General features: G+C 30.9%; 1 protein-coding gene across 1 annotated transcript in view; it reads right to left on the reverse strand.

Moving 5' to 3' along the window:
• Positions 1-26,279, reverse strand: part of LOC145321684 (uncharacterized) — a 165,953-nt gene that overhangs the window by 23,413 nt on the left and 116,261 nt on the right. Inside the window, exons 22-27 of the mRNA XM_080163205.1 lie at positions 25,941-26,028; positions 24,197-24,342; positions 17,777-17,922; positions 3,811-3,916; positions 3,204-3,249; positions 2,547-2,591 (exon numbers count right to left, since the gene is read on the reverse strand). Of these exons, the coding sequence (XP_080019331.1) occupies positions 2,547-2,591; positions 3,204-3,249; positions 3,811-3,916; positions 17,777-17,922; positions 24,197-24,342; positions 25,941-26,028 (577 nt within the window). The remainder of the gene's footprint in view (positions 1-2,546; positions 2,592-3,203; positions 3,250-3,810; positions 3,917-17,776; positions 17,923-24,196; positions 24,343-25,940; positions 26,029-26,279) is intronic.

Here is a 26,279-nt window from a genome sequence, read left to right on the forward strand (position 1 = left end):
ATTTTATTAAATATATAGTATCAAAAATGCGCGTGAAGCACGCAAAACTTTTTTTTATTTGAGATTTTTTATTTTGGGGGGGTATTTATAATTCGGTGTCAAAGCTATACTGGAAAATATATTTTTAAATATCTTTTTAAGAATGAAACTCAGAAAAAAAATCCGGCTCATACAATTTCATGTTTCATAAAATTGAACTGCACCTTTGCAGAAATTTATTAGCCTCATTTTGCGAATTCATATACAGTTTTGAATTTATGTGTATATGAGCATATGCAAAAAGAATATATAAAGGTTTATCCAATTTAAGTACAGGGTGCGGCACATAAATCCGGACTTTTTTTAAACAGCCATAGCGCCAAGACTACTTGACCGATCAGGACGTTTGACCCCACTATGAAAAGCTTAGGTAATTTAGGTAAGCTTTACCCATAAAAATCTTTGGACGATGTAGGACGTGTACTACGAGCTGGCAGCGCATATGTTCAACTAGGCAAATTCGAAGTGCGCAGGTTGCTCATGAAACTTGCTAAAGGTACTGTTAGATACATAAGTTAGGTATTAGAAATTACTAGCGTTCTTTTTTCAAGTTGGCTTGGCCGTAGTACTCCGGCAAATTGACACGTGGCAGATTGTAAGATGTTAAAAACGCCAAAAATCTTGAAAATTTCACGATTCTCGTCTACAGGGGCCCATATGGAACCTTGAATCTCATTTTAGACTATGGGTTGCGCTGACAACCCTAGCTAAATCTTCATGCCATTTCCAAAAAGGTATAAAACGTTGTTCTAGCTCAACTGTGGCCCAGATAAGAACCGCCGTGTCGAAGGGTAGCTTGAAAGATGGGAATTTAGATCCTGCGGTTACTCACGTCCCTAAGGAAATATTGCCTCCTAGCAGCCCAGATCTTAATCCATTAGACTATTTGACCCAGAGCTACTTTGAAGCATGCACCAATAGACGTGCCTATACCACAAAGACCTCCCCCATTGCCACTATCAAGGAGAACTTCGCCAGCTTGTACAGGGACATGGTGACCAGGGCCTGCGGGCGGTTCAGGGGGCGGGTAGGGGTGGTAATTGAGGCTAGCGGCGGTTTTATTGAATAATCTAATAGTCATATACCTATTTTGCCTCTTAGTTTTTAAAATTCGATAAAATCTTTAAAATTGACGATTTTATGTTCATTTGTTTATAAATTAGAAAAAGTCCGGATTTATGTGCCGCACCCTGTATTTATTACCCGTTTTGTAGAGATTTTAGAAAGCTGTTTATATTGCCTATTAAAAAATGACGGCATATTTGCCTACAAAAGGTCAATCAAAATTATACTGGCCTGCCATTGGTTAATTAAAATGTCATTTGTATTTCATTTTTTAAAGGCACTTAATAGAGCTTCAGATTTTAGTGTTGATAGGCCTAACTAATTCCAGATTCATTAGAAAGGGGACAATGGACTATATTTATTGCACTAGTCCCCAAAGATTTCTTATTCGTTAGCTTAACAGCTTTGTGGACTTTCCAAACGTTTCATCTACTAATTATAATTCAGTGAATGGGTAATTTTGTGTATCACCATTGGAGATACACCTCCATTTATCAGCCCTTATCTTATCCCAAAGATTTCTAGTTTACTCTGAGCTGGATCTTTAAATAATTTTAGTGGTGAGCCAGATCGAGGTGAGCCGAATTTCAGCCAATCCCAGCGCGGCATTTCATAAAATGTTGTGCTCTCATTGGTGGAAAGTTGGCTCAGGACTAAAAGTTCCTCAAAATCACAGAGTACATAGAATATAGAATGTTTTTGTTTTTGTTTGTCAATTAAGATATCACTAACCAATGTATTATTTGAAGTCAATGAAAGTCCAGATCCTGGAATGGATGTGGGCTGTTTTTTAGTCTTTGAATCGCTTTTGTTCTTGCCTTTTTATTCTTTAATACAATACAGAGCCTTTAGATGCCAAGGGCGCACCCGCTAGTTTAAACAGAGATTTTAAGAATAACAAGGATGACAACATCCATAAAAACGAAGCACTGAAACAGTAGGACAAACGGATATTAACACTTGTTTAGTGTCAGCACTGAATAATCAGAATATAAATGTATGTACAAGAGTCGAAGCAAAATTGTACGTAAATTTGTTGAAAACTACTTGATACAGATTATTGTTTATGGACATACTAACATTTTTAGGACTTGATTATAGAGTTGCTTCGCTTATAATATTGTACTTTGTTGTCACAAGAATCAGTATACCAAAAATCAGATCAATCGGATGATTAGATCACATAATAATTCTATGTTAAAAAAGTAAAAAAATCATCATGTTTAAAATGGACGTATGGACATTCTGGTAATGATTATAGAGTTGCTACGCTTTCTAAATAGTACCTAACTACTAAAGGAATCACTATGCAAAGTTTGAAATCAATAGGACAATTATAACATGCCTAAATTAACGAAAAAAGCTATCCGTTACGGACATACGGATGGTCCGACCCTAATTATAGAAAATCTTCCCTTTTAAAAATTGCATATATAACTAACCTGACATTTACAAACAGGGCTTCCGTTAACTTCTTGACATTCTCCCTGAAAAAATATACATTACGGGTGGGGACTTTGTTTTCAGTAGTCCCCAAAGTTTTATACTAATTCTTAATTGTTGGGTAACAACTTTGGGACTTTTATTGGATTTTGATCGATGGTCCATTAAATTCAGTGTCTAAACGTTTCAACCACTTATTTTAGTCTTTATTTTGTAATTTCATACAGTTTGACTTTAGAGTGGCGTTTAAGTATATATAATGACCAAATTTATATTTGTTAAAAGAACGTGTCCTAACTTTTGTGATTTTTAAAAAGAAAATAGCTAGTCGGTGCTTTTAGTAAGTAGTAGATGTAAAATGATCCATAGAATTTAGATATACAATCGTTTTATTGTAATAATTTAAGTTTTTTTTCAGAAATTAAGTTGGTTTTAAGGTACTAACGCAACAAAAAAAAAGAAATTGATATTATGAACAAAAATAGTAAGATCTTCAATTTAACACCTTTTTTTAATTCTGTTGAGTAATTATTGAAAAAAATCTATTTTGTTGAAGCCCGGAGAATCAAAACGTTGAGCTTTGGGAGCTCGACACAAATGTGTTAAAACAAAACTACGAAACTTAGGACACGTTCTTTAAAAAAAATTATATTTACCTTATTAAGGCAAAAGTTTTCTCTACAAGCTGTTGATGAGCAGTCACTAAAAAAAAATTATTTATATCTATGATTTTAATTTAATTAAAGCAACGTTTCTTGAACTTAATTCTTAACAAGTAAAAAATATATCCTTTGCTCAAAACATTACATACAACAAAAATCATAAAGATGATTGTCTAGCCTGCTAAAAAGTGTTCATAATTTAATACAAACCCTCCACTAAACAAATTAAAATATTTTATGATAAACTAAGCTTTATTGAACATACTTTGCGTGTTAATATCAAAAGTAACTATAAAATTCTTAATTGATTGTAATTGTAAAAAACAATTTAATTAAATACATACAAAATGAGTAAACTGTAGGCTAGGTTTATAAAACATACTTTGCGTGTAAATATAAAAGGTTGTATCATGGATAGAAAACGAAGTATCAGTTTTCGTCGTATTTTCACAGTAGCTTTTCTTATATTTCTAGCCACTGCGGGGGGCTGTAACCCTACGGGGCAATCATAAACATTAATCTTACCTAACCTACCTATCAAAAGCTACCTACGACGAAACTACTTCAATTTCATTTCATGATCCAAAATATCTATTCTTACTTGACTTGATGTTTGGATAGGAAAAGACTGTCTTTGTTGGAGAATAGGAAAGTTTTGGAATTAATCTTCAACCTTCGTATACACCCATCAAAGCCATAGGTTGTCCCTAAAATAAAATAAAAATATTTACAATAAATATATCAAAACAAGGATGACAACATCCACAAAAGCAAAGCTCTAAAACTGTAGGACTTGTATCACTTGAGTGTCAGAACTGAATAATTAGAATATAAATGTATATGAGTTGAAGCAAAAATGTAAATTTGTTTAAAAATTGCTTGATGCAGGATAATGTTTAAGGACATATTCACATTTTTGGGACTTGATTCTAGAGTTGCTTTGCTTATAATATTGTACTTTGTTGTCCCAGAAATCAGTATACCAAAAATCAGATCAATCGGATAATTAGATTATATAAAAAAATGTTGTTAAAAAAGTGAAAAAATCAACATGTTGAAAATGGACGTACGGACATTCTGGTAACGATTATAGAGTTGCTACGCCTTCTAAATTGTACCTAACTACTACAGGGATTACCATGTAAAATTTGAAATCGATAAGACAATTCTAACGTGCCTAAATTAACGAAAAAAGAGATCCGTCACAGACGGACAGATCCTAATTGCAAAAAAGCTTCGCTTTTATAAAGTAAAAGAACTGGAGATTCCGAATTTATGCAGGAATCTTTAGGGATAAATTTATATATATTCCCAATTATGATTCACTAAATTACCTCTTCTGTAGATTTAAATCATTGCATTGGTTGAAAAGTTTAGACACTACTAGTTTGGAACCAACCAGTAAAAATTCAATTAAAGTACCCAAAACTTTTAATTAAAAATTTTTGGGTACCAGTGATTAAGGTTTATTGGGGTTTTATGGAGCTTAAAGTTGTATTTAAAAGCACATATTTCACCTTTTAAAGAGATTGAAAGAGAAACAAGGATGACAACATCCATAAGTAGCGAAGCACAAAAATTGTGGATGGGAATACGTAGAAGTAGATTTAAAATCAATAATAGATTTATTGGAGAAAATAAACATGAAACCTTGTTTTATTTTGTATGATGAAGATGGTTAAAGTAAATTGCATACTAGATGCACATAACAATGGGAAAAAATGTTTTGAAACTGTTAATGCAAAAAAGTTTTAAAATTGGACCAAAAATGCCAAAGATATGAGGAAGTATATCAACATATAAAAATAGCCAAAAACCTGCTAAAAGGCAGTTTGGCCGCTATTGTTTCTTTTCATAAAACGCCAGAAATTTAATTTTAATATCTTTAACTGAAAAATTTATGAAAATTGAACCATAAACACCAAAGATATGGGTAAAAATGTGAAAAATATAAAAATAGATAAAAACCTGCAAAAAGGCAGTCTGACTGTCATTGTTGTTTTCTTCAAACGACAGGAAATTTAATTTTGATATCTTTAACTGAAAAAATTTCGAAAATCGGACCATAAACACCAAAGATATGGAGAAAAATGTGAAAAATATAAAAATAGCCAAAAACCTGCGAAAAGGCAGTCTGACCGTCATTGTTGTTTTCTTCAAATGACGGGAAATTTAATTTTGATATCTTTAACTGAAAAAATTTTGAAAATGGGACCATAAACACCAAAGATATGGGGAAAATTTGGAAAATATAAAAAATAGCCTAAAACCTGCTATAAAGCAGTACGACCGCCATTGATGTTTTATAGTTAATTGTGCTCCTTAATGATGGGAATGTTGTCAAAAAATTTCAGCTCTCTATCTTTTATAGGAGCCGAGAAAATCACGTTTCCCCCAATTCATTAATTACGGACGGACGGACAGACGGACGGACAGACGGACGAACAGACAGACAGACGGACGGACGGACATTGTGAATTATAGAGTAGCTTCGCTACTAAAAAAAATAACATCTAACATACAGCAATCTAAAAGGATAAGGCAATAGCCGACAAATTGATGTACAATGTACATCCCCAATGATGATACAAAATAATTCCCCTTTTAGTGATTTAAATTAGTAGTTGAAACTTTTGAATACTCAACTTAATGAAACAATCAATCAGAATTCACTAAAGTTCCCAAAGTTTTTAAGCTGTCGAATAAGAAAACGCTATTACAAAACTTTGGGGACGAGTGTAATAAACTGCCCATTGTTCCCTTTCTCTCTGCCAAACATCTATCCTAAAATTTGTAAAGCTTACATATGTGTTCTGTAAATAGCTGTGAATGAAAGATAAACTATTCTAACTTTAACTAAAGAACATCTATCTCTGAATACAAATAAGATTACAAGCGTCATACAGATCTCTTTATAAAGAGTAGGAATTTTTTTTGAAAGCTTTTTGAAATGCGAAAGTTTTCTAAATTAAGTTATTAAACTTGTATAATATTCTTATAATAGTTATAACTGCTAGTCCTCAAAGTTTTATGATAACGTTTTCTTATTCGTTAACAACTTTGGGGATTTTTAGTGAATTTTGATTGGTTGGTTTATTAAGTTGAATGTCCAAACGCATCAACCACTTATTGTAATCTACATTAGGGGTAACTTTGTGTATTATCTTTGGGGATGTACATAAATTTAACGGCCATTGTCTTATCCATTTAGATCCTGGCTTTGTGTTTTGCATACTTTGGTAGAAAATCTCTTTGAAATGCTAAAATTATGACATACTGCCGTTGTAATGAACAGATATTATAAAAGCTTCGCTTTAAAAAAAGGCATCATTAGTTTGTATCTACGAAACTGATCCTAGCATATTTTATCTTCGGCATGGTGTAGCTAGCATAAAGTATTGGTAATCAGGTATTTAAAGGGATAAGACAATTGATGTACATCCCCGATGACGATACACAAAAGTGTACCTTGTATATAATACAATTAGTAGTTGACACCTACTGAATTGGAAATACTACTGAATGACCAACCAATAAAACTTCATTAAAAATCCCCAAAGTTGTTGAGCCAATGAATAAGAAAACTTTATTATAAAACTTTTTGGACTAGTGTAATAAACACTAAACAGCCCTATGTCCCCATCCCTCTCGGATTGGTAACCCATACATCCCTCCACACATCTACTCATTCATGACGTCATTCATTCTAACTATCTGCACTGCATAATATTAAAACAAGGATGACAACATCCATAAAAGCGAAGCACTGAAACGGTAGGACAAACGAACATTTTGTATAGTGTGACAACTAAATAATCACAATATAAATGTATGAGAGTCGAAGGAAAATTGTAAGTAAACTTGTTGAAAAACTGCTTGATACAGGATAATGTTTATGGACATACTTAAATTTTTAGGACTTGTTTGTAGAGTTGCTTCGCTTATAATATTGTACTTTGTTGTCCCAGGAATCAGAACCAAATATTATATCAATCGGATGATTAGATCACAAAAAAAATTAGTTGTTAAAAAGTAAAAAATCAACATGTTTAAAATGGACCTACGGACATCACCATGCAAAGTTTAAAATCGAAAGGACAATTCTAACATGCCTAAATTAACGAAATAAGGTATCCGTCGGTGACGAACGTACGAGCCGACCCTGATTATAGAAAAACTTTGCTTTTAAAAACACTGTAAAAAGATCTTAATCTATGCTTTGAAGTAAATAAAAGTCTTACAAGTGTAAGAATGAACATTAATTTTGAAGTGATTTTGGGCTGTGATAATTTTGAAGGGATATATGGCTGTTCATTAAATAATCCCAAAAGTTTTATAATAACGTTTTCTTTTTTGTAGGCTTATCAACTTTGGGGACTTTTTATCGAAATTTGATTGGTTGGTTCAAAGAGTTGAGTTTCAAACGTTTGAACTACTGATTGTAATCTACAGTAGGGGTATTTTTGTATCTCTTCATTGTGGTATATCAATTTATTGGCCATTGTCTTATCCCTTCAGATCGCTAAATAGTATGAAAGCTTCTCTATAATCATGGTAAACTCGTAGTACTATTAGTTGTGACTATTTCTATTACATTTGCATGTTTATCTTATAAATTTTGTATATACAGCGAATTTTTAAGCTCTTTTTAGTACCTATTAAAACAACGTCAAACATTACACATAACCAATTATAGGCCAATACACAGACAAAATTACCAATGGCGGGCTAATATACATTACATTGACCAATGGTAGGCCAGGATGAAGTCATTTTTATATTCACAAATTATTGTTATTAAATTAGTTTATAAAATGCAAATCTAAAAGTTACTTTTTTATAGTGCATATGTTTCAAGTTATACAAGGTTTAAAGTTTGAAAAATGAGCGAGGTAAGAGTAAGCTAGTGGTATCTTTTCTAACTTAAAATGCACTCAAAAATAAAGTATATAAGGGATGAAGATATATTTTATATTTATATTTGCAGACAGAAATATGTTGCACAGAAAAGATTTAAAATAACAGATGAACAATCCTATTGTTTAAGATCTATAATACTAAGTACAATGATGTATATTGGTCTTGCGATGGTTTTTGATGTATTTATATGGGCAGTGGAACAGCCACATCCTCTTAAAATATCTCCCTAGAGGTAAGGGGTGAAGCCAATAGAAAAATATAAAATATTCAGGTTTTTGTCTGAAGCCCAAGATCTCAGAAATTAAAATTCTTATTGGTTTTACTTTTCAGACTAACTAAATATACAATACAATTGGGTGGTTTTAGGCTATTTTTTAACACTACAACTTTCTATTAAAGACTTATTAAATGTTTCTTTAGAATCCTTATTCCTGTGAGTGCCTGTACTTAAATGTTTTTAAATGTTTGTATGTAAGTATCTAAGTGCATTAAACCACTTTGCATAATTACATCCTCTACAGTAAGGTCATTCAAGAATATTTCACTCAGGATTATAAACTTTTTAATCTTGTAATATCATAAAGCAGTACATTAATAATTTCTGGAAATCTTAAATGCAAATATTAAATATGTATTATAATGTTTTTCATTTTCTCAATCCATATATAATAAATATCATTGAAAAATATCAGTGAATTTTCATTTGATAATGTAGTTGGTAATGTGTTTGTCATAAAGTTCATCAAGACTTTAAAATAAATAAATATCTAATTTGAAAAATAATAGTCTATGTTAAGATCAGCTGTTTCTTATTCAGTTTTCTACTACCCTGGCGCCGTCTATCGTGGAATTTTAAATATTTTTGGGTACTTTCTGGCGAAAAAATAGTTGTTAACCTTCTCAGGACTATGAGAAGCACCCTTTTAAAGGAGAAGCATATCGGTTGAGTGGTTAGTGAGATCCTTTAATACAGACAGAGAGACATATAGAGATTCTGTTTCTTGTTATAATGATAAAGAACACAGATCTTTAGAACATTCATAAGTTGATTAGGATTAATGTTATTAAAATCATAAAAATAAAGTAAATGTAAAACTGGTACTTGAATGAAGATGATAATGTAAAGTAATATAGTATTGTGTTCTCCTAAGCATCTTGCTATTTCTTCAAACCTCTAGTAACAACAACATCACTGGATTATAAGGTTTGTCAAGGTAAATATTCAATTGTTATAAAAAAGTTTAGAGTATATCCAGGAACTGATGATGTTGGTGTACCACACAACACACTCACAAATAAATTGCTGTCACAGTGAAAACTAATTCAATATTGGATATTGTAAATTCTAATATCCTACTACACCACAACATCAGACCTTTTTATTTGAGTGTGGCTGTATTCTGGAATTTAGTTAGAGCACTAAAAGTAAGCTCAGGACTTTTTTAGAGAAAAAAACCCCTTATGAAAAGAAGGAATGTTTCTGGTAAGAACTCTAAGTCCTGAATTCAAGGATGCTTAAATACCAACTCTCTTTCAACCCTAATCTGTGTATGTGCAAGGTGTCTTTCCTTAAACCACTACACCCATAATGAATAGTACAAATATTTAGTAAGAAATATGGGAAATCTTCCCACATCAACCCCAACAAATTGTAGATAAATGACCTATCCACTAACCCTCCAAGTAGAGATACATCTGAATATTCTTACTCATTTCTCTGATATCAACTATACAGTCTTAGTCTGAATTTACTAATAAAAAATTTGTATGTTCCTGATATTTAATTGTATCTATTGATTATTTTTTGTCTGTGAACTGTTCTCTCATTCCTGATGCCTCTTCTCTGAAACTTAGAACTTTGCATCAAAACAAATCCAAGAGAAATTAGTTGAGGCTTGATCAGACTTTATATACATTATCTTAGGTAGTACTATATTTGTATTAATTTTTTACATGGTTACAACCTTTTTGTTATGATTTTCTATTAACTAATTAAATGAAGCAATTTAGAATTTTTTTTATATTGCATAGACTTAAATTTTCATATAAATTGCATAAAGCAAGATCAAAATTTCTTTCATATTAGTTTTCACCCATAATTTTGATACAAACTAACACACACATGATTCTGATAAAATATATGAAATTTGAAGAAGAACTTTCCTCGCGGAAAGTTATAAATTAAGATTGACAACATGTGGTGGAGATGGCTGGAAGATGGCTGGATGAGGATTAAAAGTGAAAGTGGTGTAGATGTGAACCAAAAATTTGTTTTGAAACAAAATTTCTATTAATTTTTCTTTTATTTTAAATAATTATCTAGTATCTTGAAATTTATATGTAATTTATTTGTAATTTGCCTAAATTAAAGATTAACACTAAGATAAAAGAAGCACATCAGCAGTTATTTTTCTTATCTCACTTCACAGTTAGTGTTTTATCGTGTGGATATATTTCATTTTAATTATCCTTTTTAAATTTTATTTTTAATATCAAATTTCATATTTTTACTTTTTTGGTAAACAGATGTTTCAGGCAAACTTATTTAAATTTCATTACAGACTTTGAAATTAGGGTTCTCTACCATTATACATAGATGGACAGCCTAAAATTAGTTTTAAAATATTCCATAAATGTTTTATATTAAATTCCTAAACAGATTAGCCTAATATACTTCTTTTATAGGATTTTTAGCATATTTTTGTTAGTATTTTATACTGCTGAATTTGTCATATTTATTCTTGCAAGTTACAAACATGTACATTTACATAATAAACATTGTTGTGTAGGCTGAACAACAAATATCTAATTTCATGGGTAAACAAATGCCAACACACAAATTTTGACCTTGTTTGTTTACACATTATTTTATGATTTGGTGGTGGGACAAGATGTGTTTACCTGATATCAAAGATTTGGCCATATTGAATTACAGCAGAACAAACATAAAGTGGCATTGAGTATACACTTTCAGGGGTACAGAGGGTAGGCAAATATTATAAAAGTTATCTATATCATCACAGCTTTCCGTGGATATTAAAATGCAAAATCATAGGATATGATGATATTCATGATTTTTGAGTAATACTGAAAACCGGTTGTAATCTACCGGATATTAATCGGTTTCGAATGAATAAGAGAAAAGATTTTAAAGTTGAATATCATTTATACGAGGAAACTTTTACTTATTAAACAAATATCTATTCCTAAATAGCTGTTTTGTTTAATATTTTTAAATTAAAAAGTTCTTAGTGTATTATCTTACTTATGGACATAATTTTCCTTGTAATTTTGGTCAAACCTTTGTATAAGGTATCCATTTCTCCCCCATGAATAGGGGACATTCACACTAACCAATTTTCCCTTGTTGACATTTTCATGAATATATAATAGTGGAAAGATATACTGGAGACAAATTTCAATGGCCACTTCTTTACAAAATATTTACCTTATTGTTTTTTGTTGTAAAGTGAAGCTACTCTATAAGTCCTCTCTTTTGAATCTTTTACTAAAATGAGTTTACCTACAGATAACAAATTAAGAAAGGAGAAAAGAAAGTAAGATTTCATAAAGAAAGTGGCATGTTGTTTCACTCTTTTTATTTCCTTCACTTCATTAGTAATATTTTCAAGCTGATTTTATTAATAAAAAAGTTTATATAAAATTTTATATATCAAATCATCTATCCCAATCATAGAATATTCTCCCCTATTTATTAAAGTTTTATCTATTTGTTTAAATTTAAATGTTAATTTTAAAATCTAAAGACAACAAACCATAGTAGGATTTTAATTTAATTTGTGTTATAAATTGTTAATCTATCTTAGTTTATTGCTTCTATTTTTCCATTGTCATTTTTAACCATATTTTGTATCTCAGACATTTACCTATTTTCTCTTTTCCTCACTTTTTAATTCAGATCACCCAACCTTACATTTTCTCTTAGATATCAATTTTATTGCAATTTTTCCATTGTATAATATTCCTTTTAATCTATTTACTTATCCATCCCTTTATCTCTAGTGTTGTTAGTTATGAATGAAGTTTTGAGACATGATACATGGGGCAATATTAGCATAATTACATTTTCAAACAAACACATGAGAGTTGGGGCTGAGAGTTAGCTGGGTGTGTTGTCCTTGTCTGGGAAGACTGTACAGTCACGAATCTTTTATAATAAAAGATTGAGAGTCAGGTGGTTGTTTCTGGTTTGCTATCATACATGAATTTAGATTAATAGTCATTTTTTTCTATTTATCCTATTATAAAGTAGTAATTTTTTTTCTGTCTGAAGCTTAAGATGTCAATAATTGCTGGAGTTCAAAATTTTAGAAATGCATCACATAGGTTCTGGAATGGTTTGAGGCTATTTTATATTGTATATAAGTCTAGGGGTAGCTTTAGTCTATTTTCTGCACTTCCCTACACCAACAAACACAGAGCCCCTAGATGCAAGGGGCGCAGTAGCTAGTAGCTAATATAGTAGAATATAGCTTTGTTGAGTCATTTACTTAATTTAGCGGGTAAATTTTGTAATGCCAAAATAGATTTTAAGATGGTAATTTTGCATAGCTTGCATTTTACAGGTGAATTTTATAGCAGAAAAAAATATTAATGGAAGACATTTTTTGACAATTATAAATTGAAGGTAAAGTAGTATATTTAAGAATTATTTTTATTTTTATGCAATACAGTAAATAAAAACAAAAACAAATGGGGAAGAGGGGGGAATGAGTATCTGTCTAATAATTAATGAATATGAAAAGTCTCATTTACCTTATCTGTGTAACTTATAACAATGTATATTATTATTTAATAATAAATAAATTCACCCTTGGTTTTAGTCAGAGAATTTATCAAATAGGAATATTGGGCTGCTTATCACACTAGTCCCCAACGGTAAATTTTCATATTAGTTAGCTTTTCAACTTTAGGGACTGTTATTGTATTTAAATTGGATGGTTCATTAAGTTACGTGTCCAGTCCAAACATTTCAACCTATAATTGCTATCTACAGAATGGTAATGTGCAGTATCATAGGGGATGTACAATGTACATTGTACCTCAATTTATTGTATATTGTCTTATCCCTTTAGATCCATGAAAAAGATCCCTTGCACGCTTAATTAATATTTATCAAACCCTTAACCTATTCAGAGCTACTATATAAGCAACTAATATTTATATGTTAAACTTTACTGAATTTGGTTTAATAAGTTTAACTTTAATTTTCAAATACACTGAGAATCAAACAGAAACCTATTGCACACAATCTTACAAACACATACAGACTTGTACACATGCATACACACACACACCCACACATACACTCACACAAACACACACACACACACACACAAACACACACACACACTCACACAAACACACACACATTTACACACACTAACGTGAGGTAGACTGCAATTTATAAATTGTAATTGGATCTTCAATAAATCAGGCGTCTATCCACCAGACGCTGCCGTTAATGGGGTCTAAATTTATCCAAGTGACTATCTACCATAAGCTTTTGTCTGAAGGCTGCTCCTCAATAAGCCAAGTGTCTATCTACAAGAGGCTGCTATTAGTCATAGCTCTTCAATAAATTTTGGCATCTATCAAGTGAGGGTTAATGATGTATTGATGTTAGCTTTTAGTTTTTGGCCATGAATCATACTAAAGCAAACCCACTGACGATAGCGCTAATACAACCCTAAGACTAATATTGCACCACCCACGGCTGCCTTTATCTAGACCTCTTAACTCTTCGTTAGACTTTCCTTTGAGAGAGACAGTTGCATTGGTTTCCTAATTACCAGTATGGCTTTGAAACAGATTAATATCTACTGAATTAGAGCCGGTTCTCATCCATACTGAAAAATAATGTATTGCATTCTTTTATTGAGAATTATCTATGACTTATAAAATAAAAATCTTTAAAATAAAACTGGTTTTAATTTTATTATGTATAGTTTTAATATCCGCGGAAAGCTGACTACAATATGGTGTAATAAATAACTATTCTTTTTCCGACGAGCAATGATCTAGTCTTACACTATATCTCAATTCGTCCGTATGTCTTTTTTTAATCATAACACTATGATTGAAATGGAATTTGTTCGACTGCTATAAGATTTGATAGTGAAAATTCCTATAAAATCTAATTTACTATGTCTGTCCATTTATGTTTCGCATCCTACGAATGCTCTCATCCTTTTTTCTATATTAATTGAATCAATTTAACTTACACAACTATCCAATAATCTATCTTTCTTTTCTATACCTATCCTTTTTATCTACTTTCTTTTTACAGTTTCTCGGTATCTTACATTATCTATCCATTTATCTTTCTTGCTATCTATCTCTTGGATGCAAATCAGGACTCAAGGGTCAAGTAATTTAACCAAAAAGGTTTCCAATCAGAAGAATAACTATATAGCCCGTCTTGATATCATGATTATCTGGTAGAAATCATACATGGTTATGGTTTACATTTTATAGACAAGTCATCATTCCAAAAAATACTATTGATATTAGTCTATCGACTATTAGAGTTTGGACCCCTAGCTTGCTATGTATATGATAGGGTAGTAGGGGGAAGAACAATATCCTAAAACCACCCCTAAGACTTAAATTTTTAAATAAAATAGCCTAAACCCATACTGGGACCTCTTTAAAGCTTCTCTAAAATGGAGAATTCAGATGCTTCATACAATAAAAACCTTACTTCTTTATAATATAGGATAAAATAAATAAAAGTGGCAAAGTTTTAATTACAATTAACATACAGAACCAATTTTTGTATTATTTTCTTATCCCTTTCCGCCTGGTGCAAACCCATTTCCATTTTGCAATTTCTCCTTTTCCTATTCTCTGTGAGATTAGCACATAACAAGAATGTATCAGCTACAAGACACCGAAGCAAAGAAAAAGTTAGTAAACAACATGATAATTCTATTTTATATTAACGTTTTCTTAGTCCTTGGCCTAACAACTTTGGGTACTTTTACTAAATTATGATTGGTTGATTTATTAATTTGAGTGCTCAAGCGTTTCAACCACTAATTTTAATCTACAGGAGGGATAATTTTGGGTGTCAACATTAAGGTAGCCATAAATTTGTCGGCCATTATCTTATCCCTTTAGATCCCTGGCGAAATACTATGTTTAACATAGGTTAGATTAGGTTAAGTTAGACGCAGGGTATTAGGAAAAAAGTTAATGAATAAGGGATACAACTCATTACAGAGATGAAACTCATATATCTTCTTGGAATGGGTGCAGGAGAATATTTCAGAGCTAGTAAACAAAATAATTCAAACTAAATTTTTCGTCTGTATCCTAATGTAACAAAGGAGCAATTAGATTTATTACAGTTTATTAGAGCTGCTTTAAAAAATATAATCAATGAAATATTTTTTCCAACTTTATCTCAAATAAAACAGTTTTTTTTTCAAAAACGTTTTGGATATTTACATTAGAACTTGAGTTCGGATTGTTCAATAGGTTGGTAAATTAAAGATAAGGGAGTTTGTAGCTTTATTGTAGTATCAAATATGGTTCTAAAATTGTTTCAGATGATTCATATGATTTATTACCATCCACTAAATATGTTACTTTCTGTTTATTTTGCTTGTTTTCTAGACATATTTTAATAATTTGTGCTTGTCTATTAAAGGAAGTTGTCATCCTTGTTAATTATGGAAATAACAAAACTTCTCTATAAATATAAGATTTTTTTTCTCTCATGGGTTTATAACCTGATACAAAATGTTTTCTTTAATAAGTTTTTTTTAATAAAGCATCAAAGAATTCGATTAAGATATTTTAGAAGATAATAAATATTGTTGTTTCAATCAATCTACATCCAATACCAACTACAAAGAATATTAAAATAAATTAAAACTGCTAGATTACTTTAATAATGAAATTACCGCAATTAATGCTTTGTTGGGGTAAATTTTGCTCATAACTTGTTTTTTAATGTGACTGAAGGGAAGAGGGTATGGAGGTGAGTATTCAGGGAAGAGGGTTGTGGGGAAATTTTTCTTAAGAATTGTTTGTCAAAATCACATTCCCTTTTCCCTGATTTAATCTTTATTGTCTTATTCCTTCATTTTTCCGGTACAACGACAAACGTCCTACTACGACAAACGTCCTAATGCGACAAACGTCCTAATGCGACAAACATCCTAATCCGACAAACCACCTAATGCGACATCTTTTAAGTAAAACCCCCTAAAAACTTTTTCAAGTGATATCACATTTATTAAGTGGGAGGTAAGGGTCGATATTTTTAATGCAAGGTTGTATCGGGTTCGAAACCATGCCGTTGGGTAGCCAATACCGACTTTGGGAAAACTGTCGGACGGATTTTTAAATTTCACCCTGTGGACAAAGTTATTCAAGAAAGAAATTTCGGTTTTGAATTTCGTCCCTGTGTGTTTTATCGCCATATTGGATTTTATTGTTCAACTTTTTTTAACAGCAGTGGTGGATTTTGTCCTTAAATTTGGAAGATTTTTTATTTAATAACTTTTGAAAAATTTTAGGACGTTTTACTTAAGAAATGTCGCATTAGGATGTTTGTCCCTTTAGTTGGTTTGTCGCATTAGGGGGTATGTCGTTTAGGAGGTTTGTCGCATTAGGATGTATGTCGCATTATGAGGTTTAGGACGTTTGTCGCATTAGGACGTTTGTCCCTTTAGGAGGTTTGTCGGTGTACCATTTTTCCAAGTAGCGTAATTAATTTATAATTCTTGTTTGTCCGTACTTATCCTCGTTTTACATATTACTAAAGACCTCTACATAGGATTTTTATTGTAAGTTTTCTAAGAAAATGAAAAAACAGTATTCTGGTTATACAAGGCTGAGAAAAAAAATATTTCGGCCTTAATCATTGTATAAACTTTAAATTCCATACTATATAAACAATCAAATACCAGACAAATATAATTGGATAAAAAAATCGAGACAAAATATATTTATATATAAATTAGGGAAAATTTAGAATTTTGTCAGTAGATTTATATAACAGAAGTTCTGTAAAAATTAGGAAAGGTTTGCTTGATGGTGGTAAAAAGGAAGTGTTAGAGAGATATGCCTACAAACTTTGGAAAAAAGAAAAAGACAGCCCTTTCAAATTTCTTGTATTAATGGGGTGAATACACACCCGTTTCTCATGCCCCTAGTATAAAATAATATGATGTTACTGAGATCATAGAAACAATTTTGCACTACCCAGAGAAGGAGGGGATATTGGGCTGTATATTACACTAGTCAACATAGTCTTTTATTCGTTGGCTTAACAACCTTGGAAACTTTTTAATAATTTTGATTGGTTGTTTCATTTAGTTCAGTGTCCAAACGTTTTCCCCACTAATTGTAATCTACAGAAGGGATAGTTTTGTGTATCATCATTTGGGATGTACATTAATGTATTGGCCATTGTCTTATCCCTTTAGATCCCAGGCTGGCAGTACCTGTATTCATGAAGACTTGATTGGAAGGATTAGGTACAGATCCCAGGTATAGAGGACTGGACAGATCTATCTACCTATCTATCTATCTATCTACCTGTATTCATGAAGACTTGATTGGAAGGATTAGGTACAGATCCCAGGTATAGAGGACTGGACAGATCTATCTACCTGTATTCATGAAGACTTGATTGGAAGGATTAGGTACAGATCCCAGGTATAGAGGACTGGAGAGGTCCAGGGACTTTAGGTAACCGTTGGTCCGTCCCTTCAGCTCCAGGTCGTCATTCAGCTTCAACATTCCATCCTGGTGCCATCTAGATAGATAGATAGACATAATATATATTTTCTACAAAGAAGTTTGTTCTTACTGTGTAGTTAGCTCTAGCCGCGCGTTTTTTTTTTGAGATTATAGATATATGGAAGGATAAATAGATGTAAACAGTTAAATTAAGTTGTTAGATAACACTAACTATGTCAGTAATTGTTATATATTGCTTATTTCGCATTATCTCAGCAAAAACTGACAATGTTTACGTAAAATAAACTTCCTGTTTGTTAGACTGGTCAGTTGATACAACTTCTATGGGGAAAAACAGTAGAATATTATTTCCAGTATGGCTTCAAAACCGATTAATATCCGCTGGATTAGAACAGGTTTTAATCCATACTGAAAAATCATGCATGGCATTGATTAAAAACAATTTCCAACTAATAATAATAAAAAGGATAAAAGTAAAACATGTTAATTAGCCCAGCCCTAAACTGGTTTTAATCTTTTAATTTTTCATATTGATATTCGCGAAAAGCTGTCTGTAATACAATGCTATAAATAACTATTAAGTTTTACAGTCTAGCAAATGCATATAGCTTATTTTTCCTTAAACGTATTTAAAACTGATATCTCAATATAGAAGAATTTAGAATTTATTTTCATTTAATAAACTTTTTCATCAAAAAGTTTCAGATATAATTAAATAGTTATTTATCGCATCGTATTATATTAGACAGCTTTAGTCTCAAGGATGAAAAAACTGGTATTAACTTTTTAACTTTTCATTTTAATATTCTTAGAAAATTGTAATACAACATGTTCAATATAGACGTACAGACATTTTGCTAATGATTTTAGAGTTGCTACGCTTTGTAAATCGTACCTAACTACTAAAGGAATCACTATGCCACATTTGAAATCGATAGGACAATTCTAACATGCCTAAATTAACGAAAAAAGCTATCCGTTACGGACGGACGGACCGACCCTAATTCGCTTAGCTTTTAAAAAAATGATGTATAATATTTATGAAAGCCATTCGTTTACTTATCAGTGATATTTAAACTCTTGTTGTAGAGTAGCTGTGCTTCTAAAAATGGTTTCAGGCAGGGGATCATGGGCTGTTTATTTCCCTAGTCCCCAAAGTTTTATAATACATTTTTCTTATTCCTTTGACAACTTTGGGGACTTCAATTGATTGGTTGGTTCATTAAGTTAAGTGTCCAAACGTTTCAACCATTAATTGTAATCTACAGAAGGGGTTATTTTGTGAATCATCAATGGAGATACACATCAATTTAACGGCCATTGTCTTATCCCTTTAGATCCCTGGGTTTAAGAGCATTGCAAGATGCATTAAATATAAATTATAGATATTATGAAAGCTAAAATCGTCGCCTGAATGCTTTTTCTGGTCGTGCATGATCTGGTTCAAATGATGGATGACACTGAAAATGCATTTTGTTGCACTTTTTTCCACATAATTTCCGTTAGGGGGGGGGGGATGCTCCAAAAAGTGTTCAGATGTTATATAACAAGGATAAAAACATTCATAAAAGCGAAGCTCTTCAACGGTAGGACAAACGAACATTAAAAGATGAAGAGCGTCAGAACTGAATAAGCATAATATAAATAAAAAGTCTAAAGGAAAATGAAGAAAGTCGCTCAAAAAAATTCTGACGTAATAAAAATGAGAGATGAGGAGAGGAGGAGTGGGAAAGAAAACCCCTAAATTTTGCGACTTAGTTTTCATTGTACCTTGTTGTATTAGGAAACAGTGTGATAAAAATCAGATGAATAGGATAACGATATTACATAAAAAATATTGAAGGTTTAAAATCAACATGTTTTACATGGCCGTACGGAATTGCTGGTAACGAATATAGTTTTGCTATGCTTTCTAAATCGTACCTAACTGTATCAGGAATCATGATGCAAAGTTTGAAATCGATAGGACAATTCTAAAAGTATAGAAAAGCTTCGCTTTTATAAAAGGCCATTGGCTAATAGGGAAGGTAAATCATATGGTATTATGTGAGAAAGAAAAGGGTAAAGGAAAAGAGAAATAAAGAGAGAGAGAGAAAAAGAGAAAGTGATCTTCTATCTTTCCCTTTCATTCATTCTTAATGTGACAAGGACAATTCTCTACCTAAGGAAACATGAAAAATAATATAAATTAAAGTAGTAAAGTTTTTGTCTGTAGCTTAAGATTTCGATAACCACTGAACCGATTAAATTCTCCATTTTATGGAAGCTTCTTAAGTTCCATGAATTGTTTATATCTAACTTTGGCTTTAAGCTATTTCTATATTTTCCTTACTCCTTCGAATACATAACTCCAAGATGCTAGGAGCGTAGGCACTAGTATACATATACTTTTTTAGTATACAAAATATTTCATGTTTTAGGTACTTTTTTCGTAGATGTTTTAATAAAGCAATGAAATTGAAAAATGCTTTTATGTTTTATCTTATATGATCAAGTAAAAGTCATGTTTTAGTAACTAATGGAATTACCCTAGTTGTATAGTAGCTGCGCTCCTAATAATAAAATCACTTTCTTCTCTAATAGAAAGTAGTAGGGGGGCATTTAATGAGATTTTATTTGAAACAGTTTTAACCAGGGATCTAAAGGGATAAGACAATGGCAGATAAATTGATGTACATCCCCAATGATGATACACAAAATTCCCACTTCTCTAGATTTCAATTATTGGCAGAAACGTTTGTACACTCAACTTAATGAATCAACCATTCAAAACTCATTGGAAGTCCCCAAAGCCAACGAGTAAGAAAACATTATTACACATTTTTAATGACTAGTGTAATAAACAGCCCAATGTCCCTTCCCTCCAAGGTTTTTACAACGAAAATATTGGGGAGGGGGAGAAGAAAATTGATATTTCTTGGGGGGGGGGGGGGGGAGTATAGATAGATAGATAGATGTAAAATAAGAGAAAATAATGGCAGAAACAAAAACCCTGAGTAATACTTTCTCAGATCTATGAAAAGTGTAGATAAGGATCAAAACAAATATTTATTCTTATATAAAAGTAACAGGATGTCTGTGTGTATGTAGGATTACTAAAGTATCTTACTGAACTGACATGAATCTCCTTTATAATGTAGCTTATCATAGGTCCTGGGACGGTTTATAACTATTTTTGGGGAAAGTATTGCCATCCTTGTAAGAAATATTTGCCTTTTTGTTAGTTTATTTTACAGAAATTTACAGAATTCAAAGGTTATGTTACTGATTTTAAACAGGTTACTTCTTGAAGCTTAATAGTAAAAATTTGGCTTTTTCATTATAATTTTTTGCTGCTATTTATGTGTCCATGATAAATAATCGTATATTATAATGGAAAATAAGGGGTTGATAATGCTTTGAATATGCTACATAATATTATTGAACATCTTGAGTGGTTTATGGTTAACCACTGAATAATCTTAATATAAGTATTCAGGTATACAAGTTGGTGAGTCTAATAGTATATTTGCCAATATTTTTCTTGATGGTTCTTTTATGAATTCACAGAAGTCAAAAAAAATGTTGGGGGCTGTCTTTAATTCCTTTTATAATTCTATTATCCGAAATAGTAAGGTTTTTTGTCTGTAGCTTAGGATTTCAATGAGTACTGAACTGATTGATTTCTTCATTATATGGAATCTTCATATTAGTCCTTGGGTGGTTTTAGGCTGTTTTATTTTATTAGATTAAAGTATTGGAAAGGTTTGAGGCTATTTTTATGCTCTTCTCTACACCTGCCAATTCATATACTTTAGATTCTAGGGGCTTAGCCGTTAGTAGAATATAAAATAGTAAGTTGCTTTTATCCTGTTTACTAATAATCTGCCAGTAAAAAAAAATCCAGTTTTCTTTAAAAACTTTTATTGCCTAATACCCATTGATCTGAAAATACATAGTTGTTGTATAGTTTATGTATAATTGTATCCCACTTCAGACATTATTAATACCAGAACCACAAACACTTAAGTTTATCTCCTTTTAGTACATATTTATGTATACAAGAAAATAAAAATCTACCATTGCAAAATAGTTTCCATAAGTATACTTATACAATTGTTAAAAGAAAATTGATGTAATTGTTAAAAATACCTAATAATAATACTAATTCATTTTATATTCAGCAACACAAAATTTGAAAAATATGCAATAAAAAGAAGCTTTTTAATATTACGTAATACTGGCCTACCATTGGTCAATTAAAATGTATAATGGCCTGCCAATAGTAATTTAGTCTGTGCATTGGTTATTTGTATTTTATGACGTCATTTTTTATAAAGACACTATAAAGAGTAAGAGTGTACTACTTCAGTGAAACAACTTTTTTTAGTTTATAAAGATATTCCAAAAATTTTTTGAAAAAAAACAAGAAAATCCGTCACAAAATTGACTTGATTTTAGCTTGGTTGTGACTTAGGTCAGCACACTTCTCAGAAATTCTTGATAAACAATTGATATGAAAAGAAAACATCTGACCATTGGTGGCTGCTGCTTGTGCCAGGGATTGACCGGGGACATTGGCCTGTTTATTACACTAGTCCCCAAAGTCTTATGATATAGTTTTCTTATTCGTTGGCTTAACAAACATGGGCAATTTTGATTGGTTGGTTCATTTAGATGAGTGTCCAAACATTTCAACCACTAATTTCAATTTACAGAACGGGTAATTTGTGTAGCATTATTGGAGTTGTTCATCAATTTTTTGGCCATTGTCTTATCCCTTTAGTTCCCTGTGTTTTGACAGTGGGAATAAAATATTAACAGTTACCAATAAGTAAAATCATTTACTTATTTTTCTGCTCATAAATATACTTAGATAGATTATCATATATCAGCTAGATAATATCAGATTAAACATGAAAGTTTTTGAACATTTACCAGCAATGGATTTATTATTACTTGGATATTATATCAGATTATCTTGTACTCTAATAAGGTGAAACTTGTAGCTGGCTAAAATAACAATCCACCCCTTTTACCCCATACCCTCTCCTCATTTTAAAAGAACGAACTGGCCAATAAATGATATCTATGTTAGCAACTTAAATTGAGAATAATTTTTCCCCTGTTATAATATCCACGTATTATACATCCATTTTTCCAGTATATAGTTCAAAATGTTTGTATTTTTGTTAGGGTATTAGGAGTGTCATGTGCATTTTAAATCAAGATAAAATAGTAAAAAAAAACTGTAAATTGCCATGACCTTAAACTTTTATTAGTGATAATCCAATATACATATTGGCAGGCTCATACATACACAATAAACAACATCCAAAAACAGTAATAGTTATTTCTCGGATCGAATTGTAAACAGCTTTCCACGGATATAAAATCTACAATTTTAAGACTAAAACCATTTTCTTTAGCCCCGAGATGCTATTAAAACTAGTTTTAATCTTATGATTGTACATTTCTATATTTGTAGAAAGATGGATATGAAACAATGCTAGATATCATTTTTTCGTATAGAAAACCGGTTCTAATCCACCGGATGTCAATCGGATTTGAATGAAATAGGATTGTGAAAAGTCTAATGAAACAAAGTATGGCAAATTCTTGTTTATATTCCCAACTGAAAAATTGCCCACGTCACCTTTGTCTTATGACAGCAAACAATAACACAACAATACAAAATAAAATCAATTCAGGATTTACTTTCTAGAAATAGAAAAGTAGGTCTTAACAAAAAGGATATTTTCGGTTTCTTTATTGTAAAACGTAAAAGGTGAAGTTTTATAAACATGATATTCATAGCCCAGTGTTAATTTTTTACTAATTTTTTTGTGGTAACTGGATAAAGTGTCTCAAAAATTAGCCATGTGACGTCATAAAAATGACGGAGATGAGAGGAGAATTAGAAAACCAAGCCCCTAAAAAAGACATGGAAATCCTTCATTTTTATGACGTCACATGACTGATTTTTGAGACACTTTTACGTTTTGTGTGTTTTAATAATCGTATTTATTGTTAGTTTGAACTTAGCAAAGTGTTTGATAATAGAAAAAAAAATGTATAACAATGCATACTGGTCTATCATTGGTAATTTATGTATGACGTTATTTTTTATACATTTTTCATAACTTGGTTAACATGAAAATTAATGGCTTCTGAACGAAAAAAAATGTTTGTTCTTTCGAGTAAAGATCTTCAAATCCATATAAATAAAGAAATTATTTAATGATACTCAAATAAATCTGATGAAATGTAGCTAAGATACGCAAAATATAATTAAAACATACAAACATACATCTCACTACTTTACAGAGAAAAATTTAAATGTTTCTTACCTTTTAATAATGATTGTATTCCATTTGCCCAGTGCAACAGGATTCATAGATTTGATGAGAACAAAGCCGTCACCAAGATTAAACTTTAGCTCAACATAGCCGTCGAGTAGGGAGATAGCGAGATAGTCGCCCAGTCCGTCTTCAGTCTTAATAAATATATAACATTAGTAGATTAGACGCGCTTCTTATAATATAAGGGCGGAATATGTCTAAATTTAAAGTAATAGGGGACGTCAAAAATTAAAAAAAACTTGCATAAATTGCAACCCAGAGGAATCTAGTAGCAATTTGAAAAGGGAAGGGGTGGTCGATGCAATTTTTCTAAAAAGATAGTGTCATGCACTGTAAAGATGAAATGAACCATAGGTTAGCCAAATTTTCGTTAAGAATATAAAGATAAACAAATAGGCACTTTTTTTTCAAATCAGAAAAATAATTAAACATAAGCATTATAAAATAACTTTGCCTAATAGTACACTTTATTCATATGCATGTAATCAAATCTCCAATCTGTTGATTACCAATTAAAAATCTTATTGCACGACTTTTGTCTCAAAGTATGGAAAGTGTTAATTCTACAATGTAATTAGTAATCTGTTAGTATTTTAGATCAGGGATATAAAGGAATAAGACAATGGGTGTTAAAATTATTTACATCCCAAATGAATATACACAATATTAGCCCTTCTGTAGATCTGCAGATTAAGTGGTAAATCGTTTAGACACTCAACCTAATTAACTAACCAATCAAAATTCAATAAAAGTCCCCAAAGTTGATAAACCAATGAATAAGGAAACGTTATTTTAAAACTTAGAGGACTAGTGTATTTAACAGCCCAATAACTCTACTATAACTCTATTATAATAATAACTCTACTATAACTCTATTATGATAATAACTCTACTATAACTCTATTTTAATAATACCTGCTGGGAATAAAGTATGGTTCCAGTATCAGAATATGGCTTCATTTCTAACTCTATTATAATAATAACTCTACTATAACTCTATTAAAATAATAACTCTACTATAACTCTATTACAATAATAACTCTACTATAACTCTATTTTAATACAAACTCTACTATAACTCTATTATAATAATAACTCTACTATAACTATATTATAATAATAACTCTACTATAACTCTATTCTAATAATACCTGTTGGGAGTAAAGTATGGTTCCAGTATCAGAATATGGCTTCATTTATAATTCTATTTTAATAATAACTCTACTATAACTCTATTATGATAATAACTTTACTATAACTCTATTATAATAATAACTCTACTATAACTCTATTATAATAATAACTCTACTATAACTCTATTATAATATTAACTCTACTATAACTCTATTCTAATAATACCTGTTGAGAGTAAAGTATGGTTCCAGTATCAGAATATGGCTTCATTTCTAACTCTATTATAATGACAACTCTACTATAACTCTATTCTAATAATACCTGTTGAGAGTAAAGTATGGTTCCAGTATCAGAATATGGCTTCATTTCTAACTATATTATAATAATAACTCTACTATAACTCTATTTTAATAATACCTGTTGGGAATAAAGTATGGTTCCCGTATCAGAATATGGCTTTATTTCTAACTCTATTATAATAATAACTCTATTCTAATAATACCTGTTGGGAGTAAAGTATGGTTCCAGTATCAGAATATGGCTTCATTTCTAACTCTATTATAATAATGACTCTACTATAACTCTATTCTAATAATACCTGTTGAGAATAAAGTATAGTTCCAGTATCAGAATATGGCTTCATTTCTAACTCTATTGTTGTTCTATGCTCAAGATGTTTCAATATCCTAAAAAATATTAAAATATTATAATTATAAGGCATAACATATGAAGCAGCTTTATAAAGTCCTTATAAAAAAAGACGTCATACTGGCCTACGATTGGTCAATTAAAATATTTATTGGCCTTCCATTGATAATTTAGTCTGCGTGTTGGCCTATGATTGGTCATATGTATTGTATGAAGTAATTTTTTTTGGCACTATAAAGAGCTTCATAACATATATTTTAGATATCAAAAAAGATAGCATTACTTTCCA

The sequence above is a fragment of the Acartia tonsa genome, chromosome 6, assembly GCF_053477335.1.
Source record: "Acartia tonsa isolate MP-2025a chromosome 6, ASM5347733v1, whole genome shotgun sequence".
Classification (NCBI taxonomy): Eukaryota; Metazoa; Arthropoda; class Copepoda; order Calanoida; family Acartiidae; genus Acartia; species Acartia tonsa.